This window comes from Notothenia coriiceps, unplaced genomic scaffold, assembly GCF_000735185.1.
Source record: "Notothenia coriiceps isolate Sejong01 unplaced genomic scaffold, NC01 NC01_scaffold00006104, whole genome shotgun sequence".
NCBI lineage: Eukaryota > Metazoa > Chordata > Actinopteri > Perciformes > Nototheniidae > Notothenia > Notothenia coriiceps.
The window spans coordinates 634,385-650,788 of record NW_011338805.1 but is presented as its reverse complement, the minus strand read 5'-3'; the positions used below and the strand labels follow the sequence as shown (position 1 = coordinate 650,788).

Here is a 16,404-nt window from a genome sequence, read left to right as displayed (position 1 = left end):
ATATTTGAATAGTTTCTGAATTCAAAAATAACTGGCTGTTGGTTTGGAGTTTACAATGCGAATGTGTGTGTGTGTGTGTGTGTGTGTGTGTGTGTGTGCGTGTGCGTGCGTGCGTGCGTGCGTGCGTGTGTGTGTGTATTCATCGTGCCTCTGCTAATCATCTCCATGGACCAAGTGCCATTATGTTTATTGTTGCTAATATCGGCATGACTCGTTCGTAGCAGAGCCGGTCTAAAATAGCAGCAGCAACACAACTATAAAACCCCTCTTAATACTCACCCCACACACCCTAGCTGACCAGTTGGCAGTTCAGACGAGCTGCACTCTTTCCATGAGGGATTAGAATCTAACAAAGGAAAAGTTCTGAACAAGTCAAACGTCAAAGGGAAGATCTTCCAGAGGTTAACAGAAAAGTAGCAATAACAAGTGAGTAAAAGAAAGGTTTGTTGCTGTTGAACTATTCAAACATTTGGATTCCTTTATTTCTCACAATAATGTTTTTAATACTTTGTATTTACCCTAAACCATTGAAATGCAACAAAATGCATTTTGTGTGATTTGACATAAAACATAATGAGTATTAAATTAGATTAGAGAACAATATGATTTTTAGCCCCAAGGTACATTTTCTTTCAGCACAAAACACCAGAAAACAAGAGAAAAACTATTTAAAAGTTGACAATCATACCAAATAAGGATGTAAGCAAACTGCATGGAGTCATTTATTAATAAGCACTAACTTTGCAAAAACTAATGTTGCAACATTATACCCAGTTAAGCTGAACAGTGGTATGTTAATCATACATAACCTTTGAGCTAGAGTTCCATATTTTTCTGTTCTCAGTTATTTGTATATTCATTTGTGTGTAAAATAAAAGTATGGATGTCTGGATGTGAAAAGAACTTCAAATGTTGCTATATCCTTCATTTAGAAGCAATACACATGGTGCAAATTTCTGCCTATACATTTAATCTGATCTCTTTTATCCAGACGGTAATCCAGAAAGGATTGGAGGTGGGTTTGGTTGGAGGCAGCAGGGATGTGCAGTGCGGCTGGTGCAGGTAGAGCGGAGCTGGAGTGCAGCGTCCTGGAAGAGGACTGGCAGAGAGGACAGAGATACATGGCTCACTGGCACAGCTTCACCATCGTGCCACAGCATCAGCAGAGGTTACTGACAATCTTCTCCACATCAACAGTTTCACACAGTTTAACTGGCATGTTTGTGACTATAATAAACTAACATGCTGTGAAAGAAATATAGATTTTATAAACAAAATCTCTTCCAGGCCAATTGTGATGGAGGCAGAACGCTCAGAAAAACACGGGGAGGCCAAGAGGCTCCTCCAGCGGTTCCTTTCTGGTGCCATGGGGCCGAAGTTGCAACAAGCTCATGTCATGTGCAAGCAAAGGAGCAAAGAGCTCTGCTTGAGAGGCAAATGAGAGGAAGACTGTTGGAAAGATGAAAACATGTTCAATATTTTAACAAAGTATTATAGTATACTACTGTATTATTGTTTTCAGTTTGAATAATTACTATGTATGCAATACAAGATTCTTGTTGTAGTATAATTTGTTTTGTTGGCTGAATTATGTCATTTAAAAATAATCAAAATGTTTATGTAATATGTTACATTTTTTAGTGATGTGAAAGGAAATTCGTTTTTACTGTTACACAGAGATTTCACTTTATAAGGACAGTAGAATTTCCTTATATTTATGTCAAGATTAGCATAAGCATAGATTTTGTTATAGCAATGTGTACAGTTGAAGAAATTACGAGATTAAAAATAAATCTTCCATGTATTTAATATGGACTCGAATGGACTTTTCTGTTAATCTCAACATTAATGAATACATTTGAGGATTTCAACAGCTAAGTACTTCATATATTAGTTAGGCGAAAATATATAATATGCGTACGTTTTTAAATGTAGGCTGCTTCATTATTTCTTTATGCAAATAGAAATTATCCCAGGATTTATAATCAAATTCCTGTCCAAAAACATAAACACTGACTGTTTGCAGACACAGAGGTGTGGCCAGGGAGATTTTAGCATTCTTTGCATTTGCATTCCCCTGGAAAGGAAAACTCTCGACCCCCTTTACCCAGTCTGACTCTAGTTGTAATCTCCAAATATTCTAATTAAAAATAGATCCCCGTGCAGAAATCCACATCCAAAATATCTCATCTCCCTTTGACATTGTAATATTTTGGTTGTCTGAAGAGGGTCAGGGTGTGTGTGTCTTTGTTTATGTGTGTGTGTGCATTCTTGATTCTGGTTCAGCTGCCAGGGATGAGCGAGGTGTTAAGAGACTCCTGGGCAGAATACGTTTTATTTCTACATGGCTCCATTCCACATTGGTTCAGCTGCTGCTACGGGATATGCTAGGAATAGACGGAAAATTAATTCAATCAGGGGATGAAGCTCACTGTTGAGTCAGCTGGCCACTGTGGCTAGTGGTTTAAAAATTCACCAAGTAATTTGAATTGAGTGATACAAATAAATTGTCCCATTCCCTGTTACAGAAAAAAACATAATACTGAACATCTACTGTGAAGTAAGAAGATTTTCTATAAACCTAAACTTTAAATGTATCTCCATAATGTACATATGTACTTACAAAATAAATAAATGCTGACCAATTAAATACATGTTAAATCCCCAAAAAGTTCTGCAACTCTGTTTGTCAAGGTTTTCTATAACAAATGTATTTTTAAGTTTGCATTTTACTCAAACATGTATTTTGTGTCCTTCCTCTAACAAATTGCTACTTGTTGATTTTCTTAGTGAAACCTTTTTTATTTTGGAATATATTGACACAAAATAATAACAGCTTCCACAACAACCTCTCATTTTGAAATCATCTACTTTCGCCTGTCAACATGAGACTGTTCCTCTCCTTTGCTCCTACTATGCTCACCATTCCCCATCTCTCTGCCACTCTGTAATGAACATCATCAAAGTCAAATGGCCAAAAGGACATGGAGACAGATCTGTTTGTGTCTTTCAAACAGGGTTGCCTGAGATGAAACTGGTCTATCTTTTGCACGTTAAAGTCCCTTTAGAGTGATTGTGGAGATATGGCGGGCCTCTGAAAGGTGGGTGGAAGACCTGGAAGCCATGTGAGGAGTCCATTAGTGGCTCTATTGTTGGAGGAAGCCCCCCTGGTCTGATGGTATCAGCGCCTCAGGGCGGGGAACTTGAACAAAACAAATGCTATCAGGCAGCAACACGGGCCCAAAAACAGGATCTCTATCTCTGCCCATGATACTCAGAGTAGCCCAAAGCATTGACACACATCAAATGACACAGAGAACAACCACAAACACAGAATATATAAGGAGGCTGAATGTGGTAGAGGTGCACCTAAAGGCTGATCACTAAACGGACGTGATAGAGTCACAAAGGAAACACAAGGATGGAAGGAAAGGGAAAAGTGAATGGAGTAGCAGCCATGGCAGCCTGCTACCAGGGATTTGATCCTGCTGCGTATCTGCAGTATAACTACACTCCACCACGGGCTGATTTTGAGAGAAAGGATAGCATTGTGCCGTGGAAACTGGCATGCCTGCACAGAGCCTTCACTGAAGGTAAGGAGACGGGGTGATGGGGAATGTGAAATATCGAAACACACAAAATGGAGATCAACATATTGGCTGATTTAAAAATGCTATGATAAATGTAAGCTACTGGTGTATTTTAAAAGAGGTGTACTAATAAAACAATACAAATAAAATATGTTAAGTTTTACAACAATACCTTCTGTATAAATAAATACATATTTTATAGGTTACTTAACACATGTTCGAGATGCTGACCTTTTTTGAGTACAAACAATTTCGTTCAACTGAAATCTAAAAACACAGTATTCTGTCTGTGAAAATGCTTTCCAAACTTTTCCAGATAAAATCTGGCACATAATTGTTGATTTGAGTGCTTGGAGTAATTTCTAAATAAGAGACTGTAATCAAGTATTTTTTTTAGTAAAGAAATCACGATCAGTTTCCCTCTTTTAAATATCTAGGTGATGTGAGAGGTGAGCTGCTGGTGGACATAGGTTCAGGTCCCACTCTGTACCAGGTGCTGAGCGGCTGTGAGGTTTTCAACAAGGTGCTCCTCACAGACTTCCTGGAGGTCAACAGGCAGGAGCTGAGGGGCTGGTTAGAGGACGAGGGAGGCTGCAACCTGGACTGGACGCCCTACCTGCAGCACGTCTGTAAACTGGAGGGACGAAGGTACAACCAAACACCTTTTCACCCTGTTCGAAGGCTCAAGGTTTCTTGGAATATCTCTCACCAAGAAATATAGTTTTTAGACTAGTTTGATCATCAGGCAAGGACTTAAGTGTACAGTCCTTGAGAGAGAGAAAAAGTTATCTTTATTGGGAAAAATTAATAATGAGAATCAATGGATTTTTTTTACAAAGATTAATAGCATTATTGTTTTATTCAATTTGTATTTCCTTGTGCCAAAGATGAATCAGTCTACTTCCTCAGGGTCACAAGATTTGTTTTCAATAAGCAATAATTCATCTGTATACTCTGACTATATACGGTATCAATACTACAAGTCAAACATACAGCTGAGAGTGAGGAGAATATCCTTTGTGTAGGATATACAATGGGATTTTACCTGGTTAAATAAAGGCTACAAACAAACAAACCTGTTGATAATGCTTGATGAAAGGTCAGGGGATTACCAAACAGATTATAATTCATCCTGATGGAGACATGAATGTGTGCACCAGATTCAATGGCCATCCATTCAATAATTCTATTTCACCACACGGTGGCACTGTGGAAAACATATGTTGTCCCCTCAAAGTCTGTAGGATTCATGATTTAGGAACTATGAACATTTTGTACACAATCATCACGTAGATATTTAACCAGAAAAGTAAATGGTTTGAATTTTAGTTGCCATTCGATGAAAAGTCAAGAGAAAATGGATAGGGTTCATCCTCCAGGGACCGTGAATGTCCAATGTACAAAATTACCTGTCAAATGTTCAGTTCAGCAGAATGAGTTGTTAGGAATGATGCTACATAAATGCTGTATTGCACATCTGCATTTACAATAGCTGTTTTTATCTAATCATTGATATTGTCTCTATAGGCCCTCAGCCTGGACGGAGAAGGCTGCTAAGCTACGTCAGGTCATTACCGACATCGTCCCAGTTGACGTGCACCGCCCTCAGCCTCTGGCCCTCTACGCCCTCCCTTCAGAAGGGGCCGACTGTCTGGTGTCCTGCTTCTGTCTGGAGAGCGTCAGCCCCGACCTGGCTGCATTCACCCGGGCCCTGGGCCACATCGGGAGGCTCCTCCGCACCGGGGGTCATCTCCTGCTCATCGGTGCCCTGGGAGAGAGTTACTATTTTGGGGGGCCTGGGGTGAGGATCCCTGTGGTCCCACTGAACGAGGCCCAGGTCTGTGCCAGTTTGAAGGAGAGCGGCTACACCCTGATCAGGCTGGAGGTCTACACACTGCCTCAGGACATGAGGGTGGGAGTGGATGACGTGTCTGGGGTGTTTTTTGTAAAGGCAATCAAGGAGTAAAAGTAAGAGAAATGAAAATGGATAAACAGTAGTAAAAGTGAGAGGAAGAATCCAGATAAAATATTATAGATTAAACCTGTAAATGTATAATTTAGCACAGCAGATTATTTAAATAAAAATGGGGATATCAGTGATGCTATTAATAATACAAACACATATTTTAACTTTGGTATGGGGTGAGGGAAAAACATTCAAAGACAACAACATGTGAATGAATAATTTTGATTCCTTCTATTTTATTTCATTGATCCATAAAACGTCTTTTCTGAGGGTGAATAAGCAGGAGACATTCCCTTTGGTTGCTCCCAGATAGAAATGTAATTACACATTGCCTCCTGCAGTTCAAACACAGCAACTACAGCATTGAGAATAATATGCGTAAATCTTGTTTTAAACAAATCACCTGTTGACATAACATAGCATTTTCCACGCTGTTTATAAACTGTATATTTTGATATACTTCTATCTTGATATACTTCTATTTCGAACTATTAATGAATTGCCTGTCATGTTTGTAATTTGTGATATGTGAATAAAGACTCTAAAGCAGTTCTTATTTCATGATGTTTTCTTATCTCAGACTGACAGCATTATATTAATGTAAACTTTAAGTCAGCAGCCCGATGTTTTAATCTTAATATTTGCTATGGTGTCAACTTTAATTGTTAAATCATGTGATCAAAATGATCAAATTTAGATCTTCACCCCAGAATATAATTTTGAAATTATAAGAAGTTAACATGAGTTGTTTCTGATATATCAGCAATACACCAACAATGTGTTATGTTTCACAGATTTTTCTCATAAAAAAGGAAAATAAATGTGTGAATAATGATAATAAACTGTCTATTTCCCTCCAAAGGGAAAACGGTAATCTTGGTTAAGAACTTAGAATTGTCTCATTGACTCTATTTGGTTACTGAAAAGCCAAAAAAGGCCTTTTGTCTTTCTTTTTTTAGAAAATAAATATGATTGTACATTCATACAGAATCCTTTTAAACACCCATTGTAATTTATTGATTAGCAACAAACACAAACACAATTTATTTACAAGATCAGAATTAACCTTCATGCTCATCAGAGTTTCTGAAAAAATAGGTTTAATTTTGGTTCCCGCCAATCATCTCTGACATCCCAAACGGATCATGCCTCCTAATCTCTGTGTTACAAAAAGCCTGTTCATAATATCAAAGCGGAAAAACTGCGCTGCATTATAATGATTAGTTGGATTAGTCGGATATGATTTAGTCTGGTCTGCTGTGAGTGGCTGCGCTCAGATCGTCTGTAATCTAACTGCCTTGACCTTGCACGCAAATGTCTACAAGGTTGAGGAAAGCAAACTGAAATAATGGTTTGGTTTTCTTTAACAATTTCTTGGTTGAATTCCAAAAAAGGGTTTGCCTTTCCAATATTACTGTATTCGTATCACACTGTAGTATACCATGTCATTTAGTGTATAGTATATGTGTATTATGTTATGCAATAGCCTGAGGACCTGACATTCATTTGTTGAACTGTGTGACACATACTTTAAAATACCTCCCTCACCATGGCCATAAAACAGTTATGAACTGACTACATATTAAATACAATATTTCATGTTTGTCAAATAATCTAAATATGTTGTTTATATATCTTATCTTGGGCTGTGTACATCATTCGACTTTCTAATTTCTTTTGAGGTGAGTGTTTTTAGCACCAGAATCACGTCGTACACCTGTATGATGTGAATGAGGTTAATAAAAGTCTTGTACTTCACATGTTTTCTGGAAAAACAACCCCTCAAGACTTCTGTTGAATTCTGTTGAACCTAAAACAAAGAAAATGCTTGAGGAAATGGCCACAGTTCTTTGCAGTTCTCATATTTCCTGCGCAGTGTCCTTGGCTGAATGGAATTTTCCCCTTGCTTTCTCTGTTGCCCAAGGCCTACATTTGCCTCAAAAGTCTCAGATTTCACTTTTCTTCATCCCTGCTCATTAATATTCTGACCTTCCTCAATGCGATCTGATATACTTTCTCTCTCACAGACTCAAACAACACACACCCATGCACGCACACACGGCCCACATGCACGTGTGTTATCCAAGTCCGCTCCAAACTAACACTCTGTCTCATCGGTGCTCTGTTCTTTTGTCATTCTCCTTTTTCCTCCTCTTCATCACTGCGGTGAAGGCTGAGATCAGCAGTTTCTGTCAAACTGTCCAGCTGAGCACACTGATCCCTGAGTGATTGGCTTTCTTCCCTTGGATCTGACAAGAAAGGGAATTTAAAAGCATAAGGAATGACTGACTGAGTGAAATGCCAATAATAGATATAAATGGCATACTGTCCCCTACCTGTAGCTGAGGGTGACTGCTGGCTCTTCTTCTCACGTTCCTCCTCTTCTTCCCCAGAAGAGGAATCCTCTTTGTCCACTGAACTCATGTCTAGGGAGGCCAGGTGAGCCAGGGCCATCCTCTGCACAGCTGAAAATACAAAACTGGATGTAGAATAAAAGAGCACACAGATTTTATACTGATGATGATCAGTTAAACCCTTGATTTGACAGATGATTATGGATGGAAGGATGGATGGATGAATTGATGGCTAGGTGGATGGAAGAGATTTTTCATGTTGAGACTCTTTTTTGCTATTTAAATCTACCATGTTTGCTGTTGCCACTAGGGGGCGACAAAAACAAACTGAAAATATCTTTGACATATCATCACCTTATAAGCTAATGTGACAAACCTAACAGAAAACAGTACATTTTTAGTTGTGTTTCTGGTCATCTGGTAAATGTAGGTCAAGATGTTTTGTTTTTACTTTATCTTGGTCTCTACCAACTTCAGAAAAAAAACAATATACTTTTAAGTTGCCTTATCATGCGCTATGTTCACCAGTTACAGTAGTTTCTAACTGTGCCTGTCTACCTTTTTTTGCTGAATTAATATTTTTTGGTGTTAATCAGCTACCTGTTGCAAGTCGGAAATATGTAACATTTGTAGAAAGGGGATATGCAGGTTCAGGTAATATTTCATAATGGTTTCATATTAAGAACTCCAATTTAGATCTGGTCAGATGGTGTTCATGTTCAAATGCGACATGTTTTAAAATGCCTCATTTTCAGTAAAACCATGTAAACATTTCATTCAGCAGTAATAATGTAAGGCTAAGATCAAAGTAAAACGGAAGATAAATCATGATACTCAGACATTCAAACTGAATAGTAGAGCTTTTGTGTTTTATATTTGTTTTATGTGTGAGACGATGTTACAACTGTGTGTCCATCCTATAATCCAGGATGATCCAGAGCAGACTCACAGCTGTCTCTGCTCCTAATCTCACATAGCACACACACTCAAATAACACACACACACACACACACACACACACACACACACACACACACACACACACACACACACACACACACACACACACACACACACACACACGCACACACACACACACACGCACACGCACACACACACACACACACACACACACACACACACACACACACACACACACACACACACACACACACACACACACAGACGCCTCTTACTGTTTTTTGGGATACTCACATATTCCAAACAGACAGAGACCACATGACATTCGGACTAGCTTGAGGTCTCCAAATGATGTATCTGTCCTTTGTTATGTAAATTGAACTACATATTTGAAACACACAAATGTCTTCAATAGTGTATTTACCTTTTAGTGAGGGTGGCTGGTAAGTTGTCGTGTGAACCAGTTTGGCTTTTAAAGCTCCATTTTCACCCAGAACCCACTGTGGAAGCATCCAAATCATGGTTTACAGATTAATGGACATACAGTTTACACAATTTATGTGTTAGCGTAATCCCAGTGGAATATACCCTACACTACCCCAGTTTTGTAGCCTCAGATCAATTCTGTAATATAGCAAAGTGATATTATTGTGAATTTTTAGCATTACAAAAAAAGGGGCAGTGAGTTCATGAGACACTGCCAGTTTTTCATGTTGTCAGTGATGCTAATGGTCTTTTCAACCAGCATTTGTGCCCTACTGACATGTTGTTATGTCTTAGATTTATTTGACTGTTTACACTGCCAATCAACTTGAAAGCCTGTTTCTGACTATTTCCTTAATGACATTTTTCCTTCATGTTACCGTCTTGCTTCGTATGTACAGTATATTTGGGTCCTCAATTGTACTGCCTCACACAAACAAGTGACCGATACAAAATTGGCTGTGAGGTGAATTTACTTTTGTTGTTCACCCACACTCGCTGTCATCCCACCTAATGCCTCCAATGCAAATATGCAACTTTTGCCAGAATGCTTTTCTACAACCCCCACAGAACCAACCTGAAGGAGCTGCATTCTCTTTGTGTACATACTGTACAAAGAGCTAGATTAAAAACGTTTTTTTTTACAGTAAAGAAGAAACTCAAAACACAAACATGTGCTAATATTGTCTTCTGTACACAGTCTATGGGTCTGGTCAGATTGCTTACTCCTCTAAAATCACTGAAATGTTTTGCAAACTGGTGAGTAACTCCAGCCCTTTTTCTTTGATCTGAACTTTTTTCTGTGACCTACCGGGTCGATGTCTTCCTCTGGTGATGGTGGATCGGTCAATCTGAAGAGTGTGGCTGGTGTTGGCCTCCGACGTCGAATCTTAGCAGGGAGAGAAAGAGAGAATCCATCAATCATGCTGTCAGTGTGAATCTTTTCATATTTGCATGTGTGCAAACTCCTAACACAGTCATCACCATTCAAAGGAACAAGGTGTGACTGATAGCAACAGGCTTTTATTCAGCCTTGGCTTAATAACTGATTAAATTAGCGTATTATTTCTCTGCATTTTCATTTGATTTGTTGTTTCTTACAACCCGATGTGTTATTTAATAATCTCGCCAAATAAAAACCTTATTTGCCTTTACTGATTATTGTGTTATGATGTTTAGCATAACTGCAGAATGTACTTTTTGTCCAACTTATCTTGTAATCATTCTGTTACTCTTCAGTAAAATTCACATGAAGCAGAGGCATAATCAAATAAAATGAACTCCACCTGTTGCAGTTATTGTAACTACTGCATCAAGATGAAAGCTGATGTTTCTTCTCAGGTCATAAACAGTAGGCAGATATTAATTATTAAATATTGTTTAGCATTAATACAGATTCAATATTTAAACTAATGAACATTACAGAAATATCCTGCAAACTCACTTATTTTCCTTGTAACATTTTAAGTTCCTTTTGTGGCCACATGTCTTCCTGAAAATGTCATTTTTGACTATCTTATGATTTAATTCCAAGCTACGCCCACCTTTGATTATTCATAGTAACATAATAAACAACAATCAAACACCTCTCTCTGGCTAACAATAACTAAGAGTTGTGAAGTATACAATAGATTCATCACCCTTTCTATTTGTTACGTGTTATGGTAATAAGATTGTTGTGAGATACAAGTGGCTGCCAAGCCAATCACAGCTGAGAGTGTAGGCATGAAATGTGTGGGCAGCTTTCACTCTGGAGTAACTTACTTACTGCTCCACTCTGTGTGAGGACTCATCACTCAGACACCAAAACTAAATATTCTGCCCGTTGAGGGGAGACATTTAAATCTGGATTACAAGTCATCCAATTAGATGTTAAAAATGTGTCAACAGGAAAATGAAATGCACAAACATGGGCGCTTTCAAACACAAAGGAAAAACGTGTGTAGTAAAAGTACCGAACCACACGTGAAGCACCTGTCTGAGAGCCTTTTCAGACACTGTGACCTTTGCTGGGTCTTTTGTTAACATGGTTACCAGAAGGTCAAGCACCTACAGGGAACATAGTATTTTCATCAGGTTGTTTGTGTGCATGTTTGAAATGCCTTTTAATACCTATGGTAGTGCGGTGAAGCTGTGCTACATGACTCAATTTATTCATAACTGAGTTGTTTCACATTTCTCAGCTTGTGGGGATTCAATTCTGAAGTTCCATAAGTAAAAGTGGGTTATTTTTGCACACTAGAAGTATTAGTCTTCTGCTTGAATGGGCTAAAAGTGATGATATAATTGTAACTTATAGCTTAATGTTTGTGTTGCTAATTTTTAAACATGAACTCAACCAGTCATCCGGTTTTTTACACACGCAAGGCATTTTAGTTTCTAGATAACAACTGGCCTCTATAAATATCAATGAATAGGTCTGTCTCAAATACCTCAATGTCTAATAATCGAGTCATTTTAACATAATGACCTATAAACTGACTAAGCCTTTAAACACAGAACTTTGAAAACACCTAGTGTTTAAATTGTAAGGTGCACAATGTATGCAGATATCAATGAAGGTTTTACACACCATCGTTGTGTTGTGACAGGCTGCATGAAAATGAAAATCTAGTAAATAAACCTCAGATGTGAAATTAGGCATATTAAGTTATTCATTTTAGTGCACCCAGTCACACAACACCAATACGAGGACAGCTGGATGACACACCACACCAACTGTGCATGTCTGTTGTGTTTATTGAATGTTCTGCTCACATTTTTCTAAAGTTTTTGAGAACTATCCAGGAAAAATAGAAATGCATCAACATCTTCACTGTTAAAGAAATCATTAGAAAGAGATTTCAAGCATCAGAGACCTTGAATTTAGTGCTTGTATTGTAAATCATTAATCCCCCACCTCATTTTGGAAGGGAGGATGACCTTCACCTAACATTCAAAACGAATGCTTTAATCTTGATGTTGTTAATGCACAATAACAGCACTGTGTGTACAACGTCATCATAGTAAAAACCTATCCACTCAACAATTAAGACCATGCAGTGAAAGCATAAATCCCTTGCTGTGTTCGTACAATGCTTTCAATTTATTCTGTAATTAATCCGGTGTAGAGCTTGATTTGATGTGCAAGAAAAGATAAATGAAAACCACTGTTGCCTTTTGACCTTTTGTTTTACGAGTGGGGAATTTCTAAAAAAAAGATTAGAGTTGATTAAACAACATCACATTGGATTTTCAACCCATATCAACCAGGCGGGTTGACTGGAAATACAGTTTTGTTAAGGACATTTCTTCAATAGTTGTTGTAGGTTTGGCAGGAACGATCACAAAACACATGAACTGGACATTTCCCATAGCAAACATCTATATTTATGTGGAGTTACTGTGGTTTCCTCCATTGCAAGTGGATGTTTTTTGCAGCTATTCCAACATTATCATCTGATTACTGTATCCATTTTTAAAGATAGAAAAACCTAGCCACTTTGTATATAATACAAGAATAGTGTGTTTATGCTGGGTTTGTTGTTAAGATTGTGGAGTTTAGAGCTTCTAGCTGTGCTTCAGTTGAATGTATTATTAGCATTAGCTGTCCTTGCTCTTGGTTTGGCATCCACTGCTAATCTCTTTGGTTTTAATCAGTCATCTCCTTGGCTGATTATTGTTCACTCTTTCCTTTTCCTACATGCCTTCTGTCCTTTATCTTTATATTTGTCCTCTCTTGTACTTCTTGTCACTTTGTTTTATTCATACATCCCCACTTGTTCTACTTATCTCTCCACATGTCCGATTTTCCATGCTGCTGCTTGCCATTTCAATGCTAATTTTATGGTTGTGTTCTGGAAATGCTGCACACAAGATCTTTGCTGACCCTCACATAACACATATAGCCTTCTGTTGGCCCCTTGAAACTCACACAGGTTTTACTGTCAGTGTGCAGCAGTGTCAGCCTTTCACAAGGGCAAGAAAAAGATAAAATACCCTTGACCAAAACTCACAGGGCTGCAAGAGAAGGCTATTGATGAAAAAGTGGATCTGAAGCTCATCAACTTTATATTATTGAGCCGTAGAGCTTGGGTTAATAGCAAATAAATGAAATACTATTACTGGTTTACTACAAGACAGGTGACAAGTGCATTTGTTAAAGGTCCCCTATTATACTGTTTTTCATCAATATATTATAGGTCTCAGATATATACAAAACATGTCTCTGAAGTGTTTGGCTCAAAAATACCAAACAGATCATTGTAGCATCCCATAACCCCCCCCCTTTTCAGCCCTGTTTCAAAAGTGCTGATTCTCTGTCTGTTACTTTAGATGAAAATAAGGAGCCACTCCCCACGCCCCTCTGAGAGATACTTGGTTAAAAATAACACAATGGTGCTCTAGGAGGATTCATGTGATAAGGACAATAGGTCCCCTTTAAGTAAAAATCTAAAAAATTGTTTGAGAACACAGGGACAAATAAATGCCCCTAATCAGCTTTTGAGTAAGAACCATTTCCCAAAAGCAATCACAACATGCTTACAGTTATAAAAGAGAACAGTGGGGTTAAGTACAGAAAGAATAGTGAAGGCTCATCCCTCATGTCTAAGGCAGTTTTTTGTTTTAACACAGTGGCAGCTGTGGAAATAAGAAAAGAGAGTAAATTCTGAAGGCTGTCTAAATCATGGATTATAGAACTTGTTTTGCAGCTCCATGACCCCTCAGCTGGACTGTTGGTATTTTAGGCATTGAGGACATTCCTAAAATCGCCAGCTGATTTTTCTCCACTCTGATTTTCTGCACCAGATGAGCCTGTAAGATGAGTTAGGGTCACATTGGTGGCCATAAGAAGACATATCCTAAGACGTATTATGATGTAAGAACCTTTTGCGGGCTTTACAAGAGGATGCTGCTGTGTTTATTCCCATTATATCAACGCTGGAGAGTTGCAGTAATCTTACAAAGGTCCTAAAAGGGGAAATTGCCAGAGCTTCTTATAGGAAAGCTGACTCAGCTCACAAAATGCTGTCAAGGATAATTTACAGGTTGAAATTTGAAAAATTGGATAGTAATAGTTGAGGACTATGGGACGAATAGGCAACACTAGTTATGTAAAAGTTTCCCACATCCCAGTTACAAACAACCATAAGAAACTAATTAAATATAAAGTAAGAGTTGGTTTAATACTGTTCAGAAGTATCATGCGGTTGCTGAAAAAAAGCCAATGAAAGTAGTTAAGAAAGTAGTCCAAAGCCTGAGAGACTGCAAGTTGGTCTGTAAACAGCAGATGTGTGACATACAGTATATTTGAGTGCCTAATAACTGATTTATTAGTTTATTTTTACACTCCAGGCTGCAAGAAGATTTCCAAGCAGATGCAACATGAAATCTCTAAATCTTGAGAGGAAGTGAGTAAATTGCAACTGGTCTCCAATAGTACTGTATGTCCATCCAAAGAGTAGTCTTCCATTAAAACATGAATGTGTTGTCTAAAAATCTTAAGCAGTAACATATAACCCTAAAGCATGCTTGGCCATCATTTGCATAGGGGAGACTATTACCTTTATGGTCTCTCAATGCCAGATGATGCAGTCTGCAACCATATAGTTCACAGGCCAACATTATTCCGTTAACACTGCACTCCCAACATAGTTTCTGACTGATTTCAGCATGTTTCCTCTGCATTTTCTGGAATGGTGACAAATAACTTTATTTATATGCTATACAAAAACACTCACCACCTTCTGTGACATGACTGACAATGTGACCTTCTATATTTTGTTTTACCAATGTGGTGGGGGGACGATTTTATTACTAAGGCACATAATCACATTTTTAACATAACTAAAGGATGCTTTATTCATCACTTATTCATCCTCCTCTGCTTCTTTTTAAGGGCAGAGATGCCTCATCACTTTTAAGGGCTCAAAAAACGGAACCTGCTCAGCTCAGCCTAATCCCAGTGCTGCCCACAGAGTATTACCCGTAAATCAAAAATACAGAGTTCTGCAAAATCGTGCTAGACTGGTTATGTAACTGTCTGTCAGTGGCAGGGCTATGAGGACATTATTTACTTTTGTGCAAGACAGGATGAAAGTTAAAGCCAGAATGTTTCAAATGAAATCCCTTATCGTATCCATTTTGCCAGAAATAGCCTTACAGACCAAAACTACAGATGTTTTAGGCTGCACAAAACGCAGTGGTAATCCTGACAGGTAAAGCCATTTCACCCACATTTGACCTCATTTTTTTTCGCGCACACCACAATCCATGTTGGCACACCCGCACCACCTGACGCGCGCTCTCACCATCTCCACCTGTCGCGGGTCCAGCTGTGTGGGCACGGATGAAGGCACAGAGAACTGGATCTTCCTCCTCGCATCTTTATCCGTCTCTGGCTCCATCAGCTCCGTGTCTGCGGGCAGCAGCGGCTCCATCCAGCCTGTCACCTCCGCAGCCAAACGCACAGATGTTTAACAACTAAGTCCGATTTAACTGCCGGTCTAAATTGTATCACTTCCCAAATGACAAAAGTGCTACACAAGTCCTACCAGGAGTTGCTTCCTCCTCTTTCTCCCTCCCTCCCTCTCTTTCACACTCACTGTCCGTTTATGTCTCTCACTCCCACCGTGTGTTGTGTTGCTGTATGTAATGTGGAGCAGAGGAGTGAGGGTGCGTGCAGCAGAGCATGCCGAGGCTTTATGACGCTTTCAGTTGCAGTGGGAAAAAAGTGGAACAAGTGCAACATCAAAAGTGGCTCAGAAATCAATTTCCCTTGAGATGGGCTGAAAATAAGACCTTTCCAAAAACTGCCAGGGTGCCTTCAATCAATCACAAGTTCAACCCCTTCCTTTATGAAGATAGGCATTAATGACACAGCAGGTTCGTGAATGTATTTCAAACAAATTACTTTTTTAATTCAAAGTAAACTGACAGCTGTGGTTGCCAAGATATCACTGTTATTTATATAGGTTTACTTCCCTGTCACTGCTGTTTTCCGCAGTGTGCTATTGTGCCTACATGAATGGTTTCCCACTGTATTTGTTTCAGTACAGTACACTTCATATTTAATGTAAATGACAATATATCTTATAATCTAACAATGATC

At 38.7% G+C, this 16,404-nt stretch overlaps 2 protein-coding genes and 1 long non-coding RNA gene across 3 annotated transcripts; 2 read left to right on the top strand and 1 right to left on the bottom strand.

Moving 5' to 3' along the window:
• The first annotated feature begins 286 nt into the window (after nt 1-286).
• On the top strand, nt 287-1,815 carry LOC104943470 (uncharacterized). Its single transcript, XR_798111.1, has 3 exons — nt 287-426; nt 992-1,168; nt 1,288-1,815. It is a non-coding gene; the product is annotated as an uncharacterized lncRNA (long non-coding RNA).
• A 1,579-nt stretch (nt 1,816-3,394) lies between these two features.
• On the top strand, nt 3,395-6,430 carry pnmt (phenylethanolamine N-methyltransferase). The gene is made up of 3 exons (XM_010768897.1): nt 3,395-3,593; nt 4,028-4,238; nt 5,118-6,430. The coding sequence occupies exons 1-3, from the start codon at nt 3,422-3,424 to the stop codon at nt 5,554-5,556; spliced, it is 822 nt and encodes a 273-aa protein (XP_010767199.1). The 5' UTR covers nt 3,395-3,421; the 3' UTR covers nt 5,557-6,430.
• Nucleotides 6,431-6,532: 102 nt separating this feature from the next.
• Nucleotides 6,533-15,970, bottom strand: LOC104943469 (protein phosphatase 1 regulatory subunit 1B-like). The gene is made up of 5 exons (XM_010768898.1): nt 15,605-15,970; nt 10,126-10,203; nt 9,256-9,331; nt 7,893-8,021; nt 6,533-7,805 (listed from the first exon to the last, which is right to left on the bottom strand). The coding sequence occupies exons 1-5, from the start codon at nt 15,731-15,733 to the stop codon at nt 7,690-7,692; spliced, it is 528 nt and encodes a 175-aa protein (XP_010767200.1). The 5' UTR covers nt 15,734-15,970; the 3' UTR covers nt 6,533-7,689.
• Nucleotides 15,971-16,404: the final 434 nt, after the last annotated feature.

Excerpts from the sequence above, each read along its gene's own strand:
- pnmt (XM_010768897.1), top strand. The coding sequence starts at position 3,422 with ATGGAAGGAAAGGGAAAAGTGAATGGAGTAGCAGCCATGGCAGCCTGC. Across the intron at positions 3,594-4,027 it reads GCACAGAGCCTTCACTGAAG|GTGATGTGAGAGGTGAGCTG; the intron begins GTAAGGAGACGG and ends TTAAATATCTAG. Across the intron at positions 4,239-5,117 it reads TGTAAACTGGAGGGACGAAG|GCCCTCAGCCTGGACGGAGA; the intron begins GTACAACCAAAC and ends TTGTCTCTATAG.
- LOC104943469 (XM_010768898.1), bottom strand. The coding sequence starts at position 15,733 with ATGGAGCCGCTGCTGCCCGCAGACACGGAGCTGATGGAGCCAGAGACG. Across the intron at positions 10,204-15,604 it reads ACCCGCGACAGGTGGAGATG|ATTCGACGTCGGAGGCCAAC; the intron begins GTGAGAGCGCGC and ends CTCCCTGCTAAG. Across the intron at positions 9,332-10,125 it reads CAGAGGAAGACATCGACCCG|TGGGTTCTGGGTGAAAATGG; the intron begins GTAGGTCACAGA and ends ATGCTTCCACAG.